Consider the following 16,149-nt stretch of genomic DNA (forward strand, 5'->3'; position numbering starts at 1 on the left):
TTCGCAACATTTATGCACAGAAGTAAATTTTGCACTCCATAAATGATGCCAAACAATCTGCTAAAACCTTTTAGGGTAGAATTCATTCACTCCAAGAAGAACGATAAACTCCCCTGACTATTATTCTTTACCCAGCCATGATACAATATTCTTCCATTTTAGCTCACCATACAAATATTCAACCATGCACGGAGAACCAAAAACCCAGATACGTAGTTGCGTGCGAATATTACTCAGCACGCTGAATAGTAGCCATGTGATAGTTGAATTTGCAATGTCTAGTCAGATCTTTGCTTTGCGACATTTTAACATTTTCAGATTGATATTTGGTAAAAATGCTGCTGTCTGAGTGAAAGTTTACAAGCTGTACTTGAGTGCTTGTGTTAATTACTTAGTCTTCTCACCAAACCTTACCAAAAGCTCTTTGCTTTGCAGAACTCACAAACGACCCACAATCATCAGTTTTCAAGAGAGATAAGAAAAATTATGTAGGATATCACGCTTGGCAGCGTGATTAACTAACATTATAAACAACTAGGTATTGTATGGGTGCAAATAAATAGAAATGAATTTACTGTTGATGGCTTTAACTCCACTGGAATTCATATAATATGAAGAATACGAAGCCATTACTCGGCTAAGACTGGTTATACGCAAATATTCCGAAAAATAGACATATTTTCTGTCTATGCCTTCAATTAGCCAGTCTAACTTGTAGCACGGAGCGTTGAGCTCCGCAAGGGCAAATTCCACAAATTTTCCGTTTTCGACTGCCTTTTTTTAAGCTCCTTCAGTCATTCAGTCATCGACACGGAAATACACCTTGACTTGCGAGGTCCCGTTTTAGTGGCCATATACCATCGAGGCAGGTGGACCGTAGTGTTATTCTTAGCCAGTTGAGAACCGCTACCGACACTACACGGCTATCTAGGCTGCTCAGAAATACAAGTTGACATTGAAGATCAATTTCGATTGGTGGCCGAGCAGCCGGTCTACTGCAAGGTCATTGATCAAGTTTGAAATGGTTATAGTGAACATTTCTGTTTCGGGAGATGTAATAAGTGACGTAACCGACAATTCAGAGTATTTTGCAATGCATCAAAATAGCTTGACGATGCTGGAATCGATATACTAAGTTCTAAACACGTTTAAAAGCTACTATTAGGCTGTTTGCTAAGCTGATAATACTAATGGCAAGAGAAAGGCATTATCACATTGCTAGGTGGATTAGCAAAGACTTTTGTATACTTCTTTCATAACTTGCTATTTTTACAGATCATAATATTGATACTGAAACAAAGCTGTTTTGAATATTTAGATCACATTAGTTTATTTTTTATTCATAGCGATGAGCTAAGGCACCTATTATTTTTTATGTTACTTATTATTTCCCTGAAAAAGCTGTCTTGTTTTTTTATCAAAGAATGTGAGATTCTCACTGTTTTCGTAGCAATATGCTTAAGCTTGATCCATTTAACTTCTTCTATCATGGTATTGTAGCGTTTATAAAAAACATGTTTAGATTTACTTTTATATGGACCACGAGGGACCATCAGGGCACCCAATGAATAGGGTGAATGGAAATGCCAACTTTCTGCTATTAACAATACGCGAACAAAAGGCGTGCTCTTATTCCAACCTGTTGAAGCTTATTTCCATTATAATGGCATCATAAGATCTAGTCATTGAAAGAAGATTCTTCATACCGCATCTAACTGATTATGATCAGTGGATAACGATCGATTAGCTCGCATTGTGAGAGCAGACCGTTGAAATTAAACAGTTGTTTTGCTGCAATAGATGGTAGTACTACATCATGCTTACATCATACATTATACATATAAAATTTGTAAAGATTGAAGATCTTACTCTGAAGCTAAAATGTGAACTTGAAAGTGAGAGGAAATCTTTCAAGAAAGTCTTCGATTTACATTTCAAACTGCTTGTTGAGCGTGTTCGGGTCACTTACACTACAGGAAAGCAATCTAATTCTGTGTTGCACGTTTAGCTAACATCCTGACACAAGCATGCATAACTGAACAGTAATTTAAGCGAAATTGTAAAATAATCAACTTGAGTTTGATACTCGACGACGTCAGTCCTCAGAAAACGACAAATGTTTCGAAAAGACAAGTGCTAGCGGTAATCGAGTCAAACACGTCTATCCCTAAGTGAACTGAAACTGCCCACGGCGATAATGGGTCATTTACAATGCGCATATTTTGATACATGAATGCATCAACGGCCTGTCGTGCGAAATTACATCGTCGTCATGGACATGGAAGTGATCGCTCTCATGTCGCCATTCGGTTTCAGTCGTTTATCAGTTCCAAGACCTTGGGTCACTTCAAGTTCACAATTACTTTCTGATGCAACGGCAAATCCACTGGATCTACTGGGAAAAACTTTTACTTTCATCCTACCAACAAACGGCAAACCAGTTCCACCGCTGTCCGTGCCAAACGAGGGCCGATCGGAACAGACCCCTTGATTGCACCCGGCAATCGGCTGTTAGTAACTGATGCGATAAATCGTAATGGACCCGTAAATAGATGCGGGCTTGAATCGACTGGGACGCTTCGGCCATGACCACCGTCGATGCTGGGAAGGAATGCTGTACTGAACTGTTTGACTCTGGAAAAGTTTGTGTTTTTAGCTAATTGAATTACAAATTATCAGTTTGAAAATGGTTTCAGGTACAAATTGTAACTTGATCCGCATCAAATCAGCGATGTGATAGACATGGTTTCAAAGACAAAATTGAAAAATTATTCAGTTATCATGTAATTCTTCAAGTACTCAGTTGATCAACCAGTTGCTGGGTTCATTGCTATCCAATTATATCTTGTAACTCTAATTTCTAATCTTTAAACAGCACGTTGGAGAAAACAAACTTTTTGCACTCAGATCTATCGTTCGAAAAGCTAACTCGAACTACAAATCAACAACTATGTACCTTCATACGTAGGGTAGTGTGGATTAAAGCTAAAGTTAGCCAGTCTTCTTCGAAAAAGTGTGAAATTATAAACGAGTACTTTACTATCCACCCAACACTACACTGGAGTGTGTGTTTCGTCAGTGTCTGAGACTAATTAGTGCCCATGTGAATTTGAGGCTTTATATTCCAAGAGCACGCAATTTGTTATCATTAAACCACAATCAAGCAAATCTATGCAAAGTTAGCTGTATGAAACTATTGCGAAATTAATGAAATATTAAAAAATCAACAAGTGTTCGCCTTGAATATTTTTAAGATTTGATCAATATACTACTACCGCTTACAATTTTCTGCACTATGATTTGAATAATGAAATATTATTATAAACAAATGAAAGGATATTTAGGAAGTCTGGTTTTGTAATTAAGTTTATTTCGTACAAAGGGTTTAGTGGCGCTGGTCTTACAAGCCAGTTGTCGTATGTTCGAGCCCCGACCTGTCAGTAGAATCGTAGTACTAACTATGCAATGATTCTGTACGCTATGAATCGACTGCGAAGTTTGTTGAAACAGAAAGGCCAAATATCACAAAAGGAATACAATGGCTTACTTGTACGAAACATTCTTAAAAACAATTTATCGTAGTTTAATTATCTGTCATCTTAAATGTAACGTCATTTAAAAAAAAAATATATTATATTACGACTGTCCTAGCAAAGTCGTGGAGCTACATTACTTGCGATATTTGGCCATTCCGTTTCAGAATAATTTGCATCCGATTGTTAGGGTACTTAACCATTGTATGTCTAAACACCGCATATTCCTTTCGATGCTTGGTAGTTATTTTCATGGTTATGAATTATAACACAATATTTTCAGTGGACGATCTGTAACAATTGATTATCATCTGTCAATGAACTACCGGATTCCGACAAATCCTATTATATCATATAAAACATTTGCTTTTATTTTACTGACATGATCTGTAAACTACGAAATGTCATTACTTTTCTCCGATTCAGTAAAAGTTTCGCCAGTTTTAGTGAATCAATTGATAATAATGAAGAATTTCTATCAACGCTGCTGACTTCTTCGGTGAGAATCATAATCGTCAAATTAAGATTCCTTATGACTCCTGCAATTTTCTGCTAGTACACGCAGAGAAATGGAGTACGTTTAAAATAACAAAACAATTAGTAGATTATTAAATTTGATTCATGCTGCTGATTCATGCTAGAATTCGATTGTTTTGAATCAATTTCTCCCTTCAACGTTAACAATGATCTCTGTTTGATTGGAATCAAAATTTTTGTCAAGTCAAACGAAATAACAAAAATCGTTCCAATTGATTTTATTATTGAAATAAATCAACTATTTATACTACGTCTATGTTTGAGGATGAATCGAGAGTAGGCATTATGTTCATAATGTGACTGTTATGAAAAAACCCTGTTTCAATCCAGCTAGTAGTGTGATAATGCCTTACTCATATCTTCATATTCTGTTAAAGAAGAATGTCTGTTTCATTCGCATACACGTCCTCCTGGTATGTCTGTGACATTATCCACTCACCTTTTTCTCGAACGCGAAGCAACCAAATGCTGGCTTTATATTGAGGAAAGTGCACAGCGATAATCAGATTATTATAGATTTGCACTAAAATGATGATTGCTATTTCCGATTTGAAAAGAAGCAATTTTTATAACTCTTTAGATAACATTTGGAGCCATTAGAAGGGATGATTTTGCATAATGTTCCCCATCGTTGTCCACTTTTCGTATTTGGTTTCAATGCAAACGATGATTGATGCAGGATGATACAATCGATCTTCTTTACGGAGAAACGGCTCTGCGAATGTCCGAATGTCAATTGATTCAATACTGAACTGAATTCTTAATAATGTTAACCAACAAATGTTATATATGTTATACCTACCTAAGTACGAGAAAGGCGTCATAAATTTTCCTCTTTGATACTCAAATTCTTTCGCAAATATAGCTCATCGAATTCACTTGCACTTAGTGGTCACGTAGTGAATACACGTATTCATGAACCTCCACGATATCGTCACCACGCACCATTATTCGAGTGGGAAAGTGTTATATTTTAAAACCTTGCCTTCTCATACATTTTGTTTCGACGGATTTATGTCAGTCCGACCCCAGTTTGATTAATCCGTCTTTATGACATTATGCAGTTTGACTTTAGCTGTCTTGTTGAGCAATTTTGGTGTAAAATCTAGAGTGGTACCAAAATTGTAAGAGCGATTAAAAAAAACTCGAAAATGTTGAACATTGTTTTTTCGCATGAAATACATTTTGGAAAATTCTGAAAAAAATTCTTATGGTTTTCCATAATTCCAAGAATATTCCTTATTTTTTTTCAATTTTTCTGCTAAACAGGTTCTTGAAAAATTTAAATAAAATGAATATCAGAAGAACCACCCTAACTCCACCATTATGGCAGTTAAAGGGTTAAAATTTTGGAAAAATCATATCCAATAAAAACCCTTTAAAACAGCGTATATCATTTTTTTGTTTGGGGGCAATTTTTATATGCAAACCCGGCTACTCCCTTTAAAGCTTTTTTCAGCATTTCTTTCCGCCAATCGACTCGAGACTGTTTTTTTAGCGATTGTCAAATTATGTGGGATAAAACGTCAACAAATTTTTTCATGGTTGAATGGTCATGACGAATAGCATATAAGCTTTTCACACTAATGCCCAAGGCGTCTCTATTTCACGGTATGGCGATCTATCATTATCAGATTTTTCGCAGCATCGATGTTTTCTGACAAAACTACTTATTTTGAACGACCTTCTTCGAATTCATCGGCAAGCGAACTACGAGCACGATTGAATTCGTTATTCCTGTTTTTTATAGTCACATAGGGTGGTGCTACATTGCCAAACGTTGAACTAGGTTGATTGAAGCACTCTTGTCTTGATAATCAACGACGAAAATCCTATTAAATCATAGCACGAAAATGATCTCAATTCGATAACATTTTATTGCTGAGGTAAAATTTTTCAACTCACTGTTAACAAAACAAATAGCGCTCAAATCACAGAATGTTCTGAAAATGGTAATGGTTAAAAATGTAAAACTTTATTATGGAAACGTCAAATCCACCGGGCAACACTTAGTGTTGCCAAGCCTAAATACATAAGTAACAACCTACGCATACCAATTTGAAAGATTATCTTTATTCATAAATAAGAAAAAAACCTTCTTAATCCACCTAGTAGTGTGATAATTCCTTCATCTTTCTTCAAAACAGTCTCATAATAACATTTTTTAACTTCTTATTAAATAATTTGTGACACTAATTTGGGCTCATTTTTGACACCAATTGATTCAGATTGAATCGAGTAGTTCACAAAAGCATTCTTCAGTGTTTATATCACATAGTAGGCACCATTTTTTCAACCAAGCGCTTGACATTTTCGTTGCCTATTTGTATGAGGAGAGTGATGCTAAACTAAAAAACCCTTCTTAATCCACCTAGTGGGGTGATAATGCCTTTCTCTTCTTTCATAACAGTCTCATGAAAATATATTTCATACTTTTATTAAATAATTTCGAACACTAAATTTTGAAACCAATTGATTCATATTGATTAGAATAGTCCACAAAGGCATTCTTCAGTGTTTATGTCACACAGTCGGCATCATTTAGCCAACCTAGTGCTTGACATTTGTGTTGCCTATTTGTATGAGAAGAGTGATGCTAATTTGAAAAAACCTTTCTTAGTTCACTTAGTGGAATTTTCATATATCTTGAAAAATCACCACAGGGGGAGTAAATAAAATTTTCGAAATCGAAAAATTGAAGCAAAAAGCCATTGCATGAAACGTCGAGATTTAGTGTCATCTCGAATTTTTTTTTAAATCGACTTTCTGGGAATATCTGAGAATATCAAAAATTTTCTAAGTCCCAGAAAGTCGATTTTTTCAAAAAAAAATTTTTTGGAGATAACACCAAATCTGGACGTTTCATGCAATTTTAAGATTTTTGGCTTTAATAAAAAATTTTGATTTCGGAGAATTCATGTACCTTTTTCAAGATAGAAAATTTTCAAACTTTAACCGCTGCAGCTTTGCGAAATTAAAGGTGATCCCAAAATACAGGGTCCGCCATATAACATTTTTCTTGAACTAGCGGTTATTTCGACATAGCCTTGATGTCACTTCTGATTTGACAGAAACTTAGTTTTATCCTTCCGCCGAACGAAAATCATGGTAATGTTGCGGAGTGTGTGCGAAAATTACGTATGAAAATCATCTTCTCGGATGAGGCACATTTTCATCTCGGCGGGTATGTTAATAAGCAAAATTGTCGCATCTGGGGGACGGAAAACCCGTACGTTATCATGGAAAAGCCGATGCATCCTCAGAGAGTGACGGTTTGGTGCGGATTTTGGTCTGGCGGCATCATAGGGCCATTTTTTATTTTCGAAAATGAGGCAGGAGCCGCCGCCACGGTCAATGGCGAGCGCTACCGCGCCATAATTAGCGATTGGTTCTTCCCGTTACTGGAAGAGGAAGACTTGGACACAATTTGGTTCCAACAAGACGGCGCTCCGTGCCACACAGCCAACGCTACAATCGATCTTCTGCGCACAGTCTTCGAAGATCGAATTATCAGTCGAAATTCGGATGTCGTTTGGCCGCCTCGGAGCTGTGATTTGACGCCGTTAGACTTATATCTTTGGGGGGCTGTCAAAGATAAGTGTTATTTGGACAAGCCAGAGACAATTCAAGCCATGAAGGACAACATTCGTGCAGCCATAGCTGAAATAAAGCTGCATACAATCGAATATGTACTAAAAAACTGGACCGACCGTATGGCGTACTGAAAGGCCAGCCGAGGCACCCATTTGAATGAAATTATATTACACAATTAACCAGAAGGATTGTACTTTAATATGAAAAAATAAATTTTGAAATCAGATGAACCGTTTGTGCTTTATTGCATGTTTTAAAAAAAAAGTTACATGGCGGACCCTGTATTAGCACCCCTATATATAGTAAGAGCGGTAATAATCAACGTGTTTTGTCGGTTACTTCACTTAAACCATCATATCTCCGGAAACAAAAGCCACAGCCATTGCATCTTCGAACTTAATCAATGGCCTAACAATAGCTTTCAAACGGGTCTAGACTTGTTAAAATCGGTTTAGCCATCTCCGAGAAACTTGCGCGGTAAAAAATCAATGCGGTTTGTCGGTTACGTCACTTGTACCATCATATCTCCGGAAACAGAAGTCGCAATCATTTGATCTTTGAACTTGATCAATGGCTTAATAGTAGCTTTCAAACACTAGACTTGTTAATATTGGTTAAGCCATCTCCGAGAAACATGCGTGGTAAAAAAAAACAACACGTTTTGTCGGTTATGTCACTTGTACCATTATATCTCCGGAACCAGAAGTCACAGCCACTTGATTTTAGAACTTAATCAATGGATCGACAGGAGCTTTCAAACGAGCCTAAGTTAGCTAAAGTCGGTTCCGCCGTCTCTGAGAAAATTGAACGGTAAAAATTTCTTCGAAAAGTGCACACATACATACCGACAATTTCCGATCCCGTCGATCTGAGTCGAATGGTATATAACACTATGGGTCTCCGAGGCTCCGTTCGAAAGTCGGTTTTTCCAGAAATTCTAATACCTTTCTATAGAGAAAGGCAAAAAGCATGTCGGTTTTATTTGTTTTTACATCCTCCAGTTATGTCTATGATATTACCTACCCGCATTTTGGTTTCGATTATATGGGTTTTAATCTTAAGTTCATTCGCCTCTTTGCCCCAATGTTTGTTTGTTTCTGACTTCTGATATCCAACCCCATACGAAGGGTCAAAAAGTTTCCCTGGTCCGAAGAGGCGAACGACCTAAAGACTCACCTTACTCATCACGCTCTAGTCGTCTATCGATTTTTATTTGATTTTAGGTATCGTTTTCGTTCAACAATCAGTGCGATAAAACTTTATTTCAATCGAATATTATTAGATGAAAATGAATTTTATGTCCATTGACTGTAAGCATATCCATTCGACTTTTGTTGCCATACTGACATGAGGCTTCCAGAATTTATCGTCAATTGAATAACAGTACTTAGTCACTTGAAGTTTTGCTTTCTCAGTTTCAAGTGTCAAGTAGTCTACCTGATCCATTGTCTTCGCTGTTGGTAGTGAGCAAGTTAGAAAGAATATGAATGGACAACAGCTAGATAACCAAAACTCTCTCCGGACAGAATTTTAAATTGAAGGTTGCAGGTCTCATTTGAGTTTTCGATTATCACCAGCAAGTTTGAATCGATAATTTTCGACTGTTTGAAATGTATTAAGATGTGTTCTAAAGTATTAAACATGAAAACTGAAAGAGGGAATAGATAATTTATGTTTGTTTTGTTATTGATATTTTAGTTAACATGACTGGCTTACCTTTCATCAGACCCTGTCAGCTGGGAGCGAAATCAATCTTCAGTTCAGCAACGCCATCGCACGGCATCACATTCAACATATAATGTCAATTGTATGGGTGCGCAGTGCTGCTATTTTGGCACGCACGAATTTGACATTTCTCCTAGCTACTTGTATGTACAAGATTCGATTCGGATTCGCCTGAGGGCGCCATGCTCGCTAAAAAGGCGGGTGTGTAATGTCCGAAACATAACTGGATGTTGGAATACGAAAACAACTGACATGTTCCTTAACACTTCCGAATATCAATTAGTTGATCAATTGTATGAATTATGCAAGCATTTCCCTTTTTCACATTTTTCGTAAAAACAAAGAAGGCTTCAGTTGATCTCGATTACTGTGAATTTCACACAGCGGAAAGTGCTCAAATCTAATCAAACTGTTCTAGATTTGCACTAAACTGAGGATATTTACCTTCGATTTGCGAGCAAGAAATCCTAATAGTTCTTTAGAAAACTTTTAGAGCCATTAGAACGGCTGATTTTGTGTGATGCTTTCCACCGTTGTCGTTGTCTTCTCGTTGTTTTTTCACCAATTCAAATAACTGGCAGTGGGCGATCCTAACGGCTATAAAAATAGCAGCATATAGAATTTTAATGTCAATTATTTCATTTTGGATTTGCATTTCATTGAAAGAAACTATCAGGATGCTGTACGGGATTCATTCCTGCCTTTCAGAAGGACCAAATTGTGGAACTCACTACGATATTAAGCACTGTTCGGAACATTTTTCTCGAACGATTTTTTGTACAGCAGCAGATATTTTGTTCTCTTCCGCAGAACTCATTCTGATTGGCTGGTGTTGACATGGGTCAAATGAGACAGGTTTTTCAATAGTGTACTATTAAAATACTACAATGATGTTGCTATACACGTTAAAGTTGAAAAATTTCGATTCTATTTGTAGTTAGATTATATAAATCCTTTCACAGATCACTGAGCTATAAGCTTTCAAAATACGAGAAAGGCAAACGCGCCTTATGATTTATCCTCTTTGATACTCGTTTATACCAAACTTTTCAGAAAAGTTAAATTTTGAATTGTTTGAGATTATGTCACACAACTGAAAATTTTATCATAAAATTGTGATCATATTTCCGATGGCATGAAGCAAAAATTATGTTGATTCGTTAGATACAACAAGAGATATTCACGATCAAAAACTTATCGCTCTCTCAGAGGGTAAATTTTGAAAAGGCACCCCATAATAAAGTAAGTCGTATTCACGACAAAAGGATGTTTTCAATGATTTGTTCTAGAAATTCGAGAGCTGATTATGTTTTTAATATGATGTCTTTGCCTTCATCCCATTTTTGTCCCGGGTTGGCGGTTCAATGCATAGGGCACTGGTCTTACAAACCAGTTGTCGTATGTTCGAGCCCCGACCTGAAAGGATTCGTAGTGTCAGTAGAATCGTAGCACCGGCCATGCAATGGTTCACTCTGAATCAGCTGCGAAGTCTGTTGAAACAGAAGCTCAAATTCCACTACAGGAATGTAATACCAAGGCTTTGCTTTGCTTCCATCCATTATTTTGAACCAATTCGAATGGTTACATGAATCTCATTTCAAGGCCGCTCTCTCATTCAAGTGTAAGAGATATTTCATTTCAAGAGATCAACGGACGGAGGTGATGAAACTGAGCATCGATTGGAAGAGAAACGAATGAAAAACTGAATGCTACTCGTTCTGTACGTCAGCAAAGGTTGGGTGCTAGGGTGTGAAGTGTGAAATGATCGTCAATGTGTTAAACAATCGGTTTCAACTGCATTGAATGAAGTTTTACAGTTGGCTGTGCTCATATTTAACCGATCGCGACATGTCAGTAAAAATAGGAGATTGCACTACGTCTCCATTTACGGTCAGCTCCGGAGTTCAAGGCAGTCATCTTGAACCGTTCATATTCCTACTCTACCTAAACGATTTAAACTTTTTGCTAAAATGCATGAAGTTATTGTATGCTGATGATTTCAAACTCTATCACCTTATCAAAACCGTCGAAGACGCCAGATTCTTGCAGTCACTACTGGACATTTTTACAAATTGGTGTAGAGTAAACCGAATGACGAAAGACTTCAAAAACATATATTGCCTCAAAGCATTTTATTGTGCTTTTGTCCCTTCTTCACTAGAATATGCAGCTGTGGTTTGGTCACCCTACTATCAAAACGACATTCAACGCATAGAAAATATTCAACATAAATTTATTCGTTTTGCGCTTCGCCAACTACCATGGAGAGACCCCCTAAATCTTCCGAGTTACCAAGATCGCTGCAAGCTCATAGATCTCGATCTACTGTTCGCAGAAATGTGTTCAAGGTAGTTTTCATTGCTGATCTTCTCCAGTCACGAATTGATTGCTCGGAGCTGTTACGTTTGCTAGATTTTGATATTCATCGTCGTTGTTGTCTTCGAACTCATCCTTTCCTACGCATTCCTGCCGCCAGAACCAACTATGGCCACAACGAGTCATTTGTCAGTATGTGCCGAGTGTTCAATAGCTGTTCTAGTCAGTTCGACTTTCATCTAACTCGTGATACTATCAGGAAATTGTTTAGTCAAACACTATCTCTTTAAAAGTTTATCGTTGGTTCTACGTACTTAGCTATGTAGTTATAATAGTTAATAATATGCAATATGTTATAATAGTTAATAATATGAAATGTATCATTTGTATATTCTGTAATCTGTTGGTACAAAAGATGAAAATAATAACTTATCTCCAGTGGGCTTTTCCCTGCCTCCAGAAATAAAATAAAATAAAGAAACGTGCACAAGTCGCAACAGTCTATAGAGCATGCTTCTCGTAAGTTTCAGCAAGATTCGATTTCGGGATCCAGCAGCACATTTTCTTTTGAACAAACTAATGAATCAACACTTCCCGTAGATACTCTTTCCTTGGCAGGGATTTCGACATGTTTACTTCACTAAATGTATACGACACTCACTGGCACTGACAATTCTGAGCCTGTCTCATATTATTAACTATCACACTCACCTACGCTTTCTTCTGACACAGAACGTAATACGTAAAAATTATTTTTGATGAGTCAAAGTCGAAATTCGAGAAAAAACCATTGCAAACTGTTCGATTTATTTAAAAACTAATAATTAAAACACTATTACAAAAATGTATTATCGTTTCTAATAGTAATACACTCAAGTCTTCTTTTGTGCATGGCAAATAACTTTGAAAACTCGCAAAAAATTCAAATTGTTTTTGCCACATGTTTTCAAAACTTATGATACCTTATGATAAAAAAAGAACCGTAATTTACATTTTAAAATTCCCGCGCTTGTCCAATCGGTAAACTTTTATTCTCTCAACGTCCTGTCAAATTTTGACGCATATCGTACGATTAGTTTTTGTTTAGCGTCTATACAAAGAAGTTGAAAAATTTTCGTGTGGCGATTTTTATAATGGATGAAAATTTAAAACAACGTGCGTGCACCAAATTTTTTGTTGCAAATGGATTTAAGTGTTCCGAAACGTTGAAAATGTTAGAAAAGGCGTTTGGTGAATCGTGTCTAGGAAAAACACAGGCATACGAGTGGTATAAACGCTTCAAAGGTGGTCGTACAAGCTTGGATCATGATGAGATCCCTGGCCGCCCAACAACATCTGTTACTGAAGAAATAATTGAATCGGTGAAGCAAATCGTGTTGCAAAATTGTTCTGTACCGATTAGAGAGATTGCTGTGTTGTTGGGCATCTCTTATGGATCAGCCGAACACATTTTAACTGATGTTTTTTGTTTGAAACGCGTCGCTTCTCGCTGAAAGCTGAATTTCATTCAATGCGCCGGCTCACACAGCGTTGGTTGTGTCGCAGTTTTTGGAGAAAAACCTAAACAATATCATCAACCAAGCTCCGTACTCTCCAGATATGGCCCCGTGTAACTTTTTCCTCTTCCCCAGACTCAAATTGCCATTGCGGGGAACGCGTTTTGAGACCATAGAGACCATAAATGAGAATTCGCTGCGTAAACTAAAGGCCATACCTTCGGCGGCCTATAAAACTTGTATGGAAAATTGGATCAAGCTTTGGCATGCATGTATTGCCGCAGGAGGAGAGTACTTTGAAGGCGATAATAAAGAAATTTATTAAAAATTGAAATTTTTTCGTTTTTTTTTTTAAATTCCGGTTCTTTTTTTATCATAAGGTATATCGAGATCTGGTGCATCTTCGAAATATTTTTTTTTAAGTATCGACTTTGGGCCTTTGAAAATTTTGATAATTCCATAATCGAAATTTTATTTATTTATTTGATGCCAAAACTATTAGAAATGCACGAAACGTCAAGATCTGGTGTTTTCTCAGGAAAAAGGTCCCAGAGAGTCGACGTATATTTGTTTTCGAAATAACACTAAGACGAATCAATTCGTATACATATTCGCATAATTTATAGTATAACAAGACTTGAGTGTACTTATGGATAAAAGTATACAGCAGTCAAACATGCTATCCTAAACCTTTCAAAAGATGCATAAGTTAATGCTTGATTTTGATATTCATCAAACAATAAGGAATTTAAAGAAATTAAATACAATATGAAAAAATACTAGTTTTCGCAAATTCGTCTGCGCTAAAATCGTTCACAATTTATAGCAGAAAAAAAACGATTTCACATAGGAATGCGGTAGTCAAAATTACAAATAATATCTCTGAAACTGTCCTAATACCGATAGGTAAAACTAAATATAATGTTGACACACACATATTCTAGTCAATAATTTGCAGTTTGTTGTCGAAACTTATCTGGTTAGTTCTCTGTTCCTTCTTAGCTATTTCTTGCATTTCGATGGACCATGGTTGCAGCTCCCCGGATGCCCAAAACCAGTAGACCACAAATCCGACCATGTAAATTCCGGCGGCAATGTAGAACACCAGTCTCCACTGGTCGTCGGTTTTGTCGACCGTGACATAACCGGTAACGATGGGCGAAGCAATTCCGGCAATGGTGGCTATCGAGTTCGAGATTCCCATTAGAACACCGGCACTTTTGGGAGATAAATCAAGGTGATTTACGGCGTAACCGCACCACGCGAACGCCCCCATTGCAACTGCCACCGTAATGCAGCCGATGGTGGGAATCGGTTTCAGTATGAGCACTCCCAAAATCATGAACACTGTTTGAGCCAGGAAGGCGACACAGTTGAAATTCCTTCGCACTTGCGTAGTCGTTAGAATACCCTTGATTTGAAACCAATCTGCCGAATATCCGGCCACACTGAGGCTCAATCCCATCGCCATATATGGCAGCGCGGCGATGAAACCGGTGGTCGTTACTTCGAAGTGCATAGCATCTAGGGGTTGAGATAGAATTAGAATTAAATGTCGGATGAATGATTGTGATCACGAACGTACCCTTCAGGAACGTGGGAAGCTGCGTGAGTAGAAAATAAAACCCCCAATTTTCGCAGAAGTTTGCCACGATCAGTGCAAATACTGCTTTTGAAGTTAGAATTGCTTTCCAAGGATGACGGATTTTTCCTACATCGCCTTCAACTCGACCGAGGCTTTTCAGGATGTACTCTTTCTCCGATGACGTAATGAAACGATCTCGCTCTGGAGATCGTTTCACGATAAGAAACCATGCAACGCACCAAACGAGTCCAACTGTACCGAATACGTAGAATACGCTTTCCCAATTGTAAGATTCCGCAAGAATACCGCTCACCATCATGGCAAGGATTGTACCGACAAATACGCCAGCGAACGAAAACATAACCATGCGCGATCGTTCATTCGGTGGAGCCCACTTTGCCCAAACGGTGTGCATACAGGGGAAGGCTACTCCCTGAAACATTCCTTCCAAAGCCCGAGCACCAATCAACCAACCGACACCTGCATTAGCTGCCACCGGCGTCAACAAAGTAAGGATCGCTGTCATACCAACTCCTGCTCCGTATACCTAAAAGGAACGGAAATGATGGAACTTGGTAGGTGTTGTTAACACAAGTTACCCACGTTATTGCCACCGAGCCTGTCGGAAATATATCCACCGGGAATCTGGGTGATCATGTATCCATAGAAAAACGCACTCAATACGTAGCCTTGATCCGATGAACTCCAATTAAAATATCGTTCCTACACGAAATGAAATAGACTGTCAATCGCGTTTTCCTCCCTTTCTACCTACCCGGGAAATAAACTATAACTGCACTTTATCGCCTCGAGTGTAGCAGAAAATTCATTCGAAGTCACTCAAATTCTCTAGATAAAAATCTTCGAATTCCATTCCAAACTCCACAACACATTGTTTCATCTAGTCGTAATCGTTAGGAATTCCTCCCCGGGAATTAACTCAACACGTGACGAAGCAGGCCGATACTCACATATGCCACACTTCCATCATCCTGCAGCACCGTTCGGTTCTCTGTCATGGCTACAATCGCCACACTCAGGTTCACTCGCATTGTGTAGAGATTCAAAAAGCCCAGGAACGCCATCAGCACCAGAACGTAGCGGCGTCTCTTCCAAAACATCCAAACCGGGGCATCGATGCCATCACTTCAGAAACAAAACGGTGGAAAAACAGTGGAAAACATGAAAAACGTGTCACGTGCTACGGTCGAATCCGGGAAATACAAGCAGAACGACACCTACCTCAACTGGCTAATCTTAGCATCGTCCATGTTTTTGTTGTGAGGTGTTCGGCTGTCAGTTCGAACTTCCAGGGGCGCTATTAAACTTGTGTGCTCTGTAAACTGTAAACCGAACTCGTGAA

At 37.9% G+C, this 16,149-nt stretch overlaps 1 protein-coding gene across 1 annotated transcript; it reads right to left on the minus strand.

The window, feature by feature from the left end:
* Nucleotides 1–11,550: 11,550 nt before the first annotated feature.
* LOC131436817 (sialin-like) lies at nt 11,551–16,149 on the minus strand. Its single transcript, XM_058605745.1, has 5 exons — nt 16,029–16,149; nt 15,758–15,932; nt 15,390–15,509; nt 14,787–15,333; nt 11,551–14,725 (listed from the first exon to the last, which is right to left on the minus strand). The coding sequence occupies exons 1-5, from the start codon at nt 16,055–16,057 to the stop codon at nt 14,142–14,144; spliced, it is 1,455 nt and encodes a 484-aa protein (XP_058461728.1). The 5' UTR covers nt 16,058–16,149; the 3' UTR covers nt 11,551–14,141.

This window comes from Malaya genurostris, chromosome 3, assembly GCF_030247185.1.
Source record: "Malaya genurostris strain Urasoe2022 chromosome 3, Malgen_1.1, whole genome shotgun sequence".
Lineage (NCBI taxonomy): Eukaryota > Metazoa > Arthropoda > Insecta > Diptera > Culicidae > Malaya > Malaya genurostris.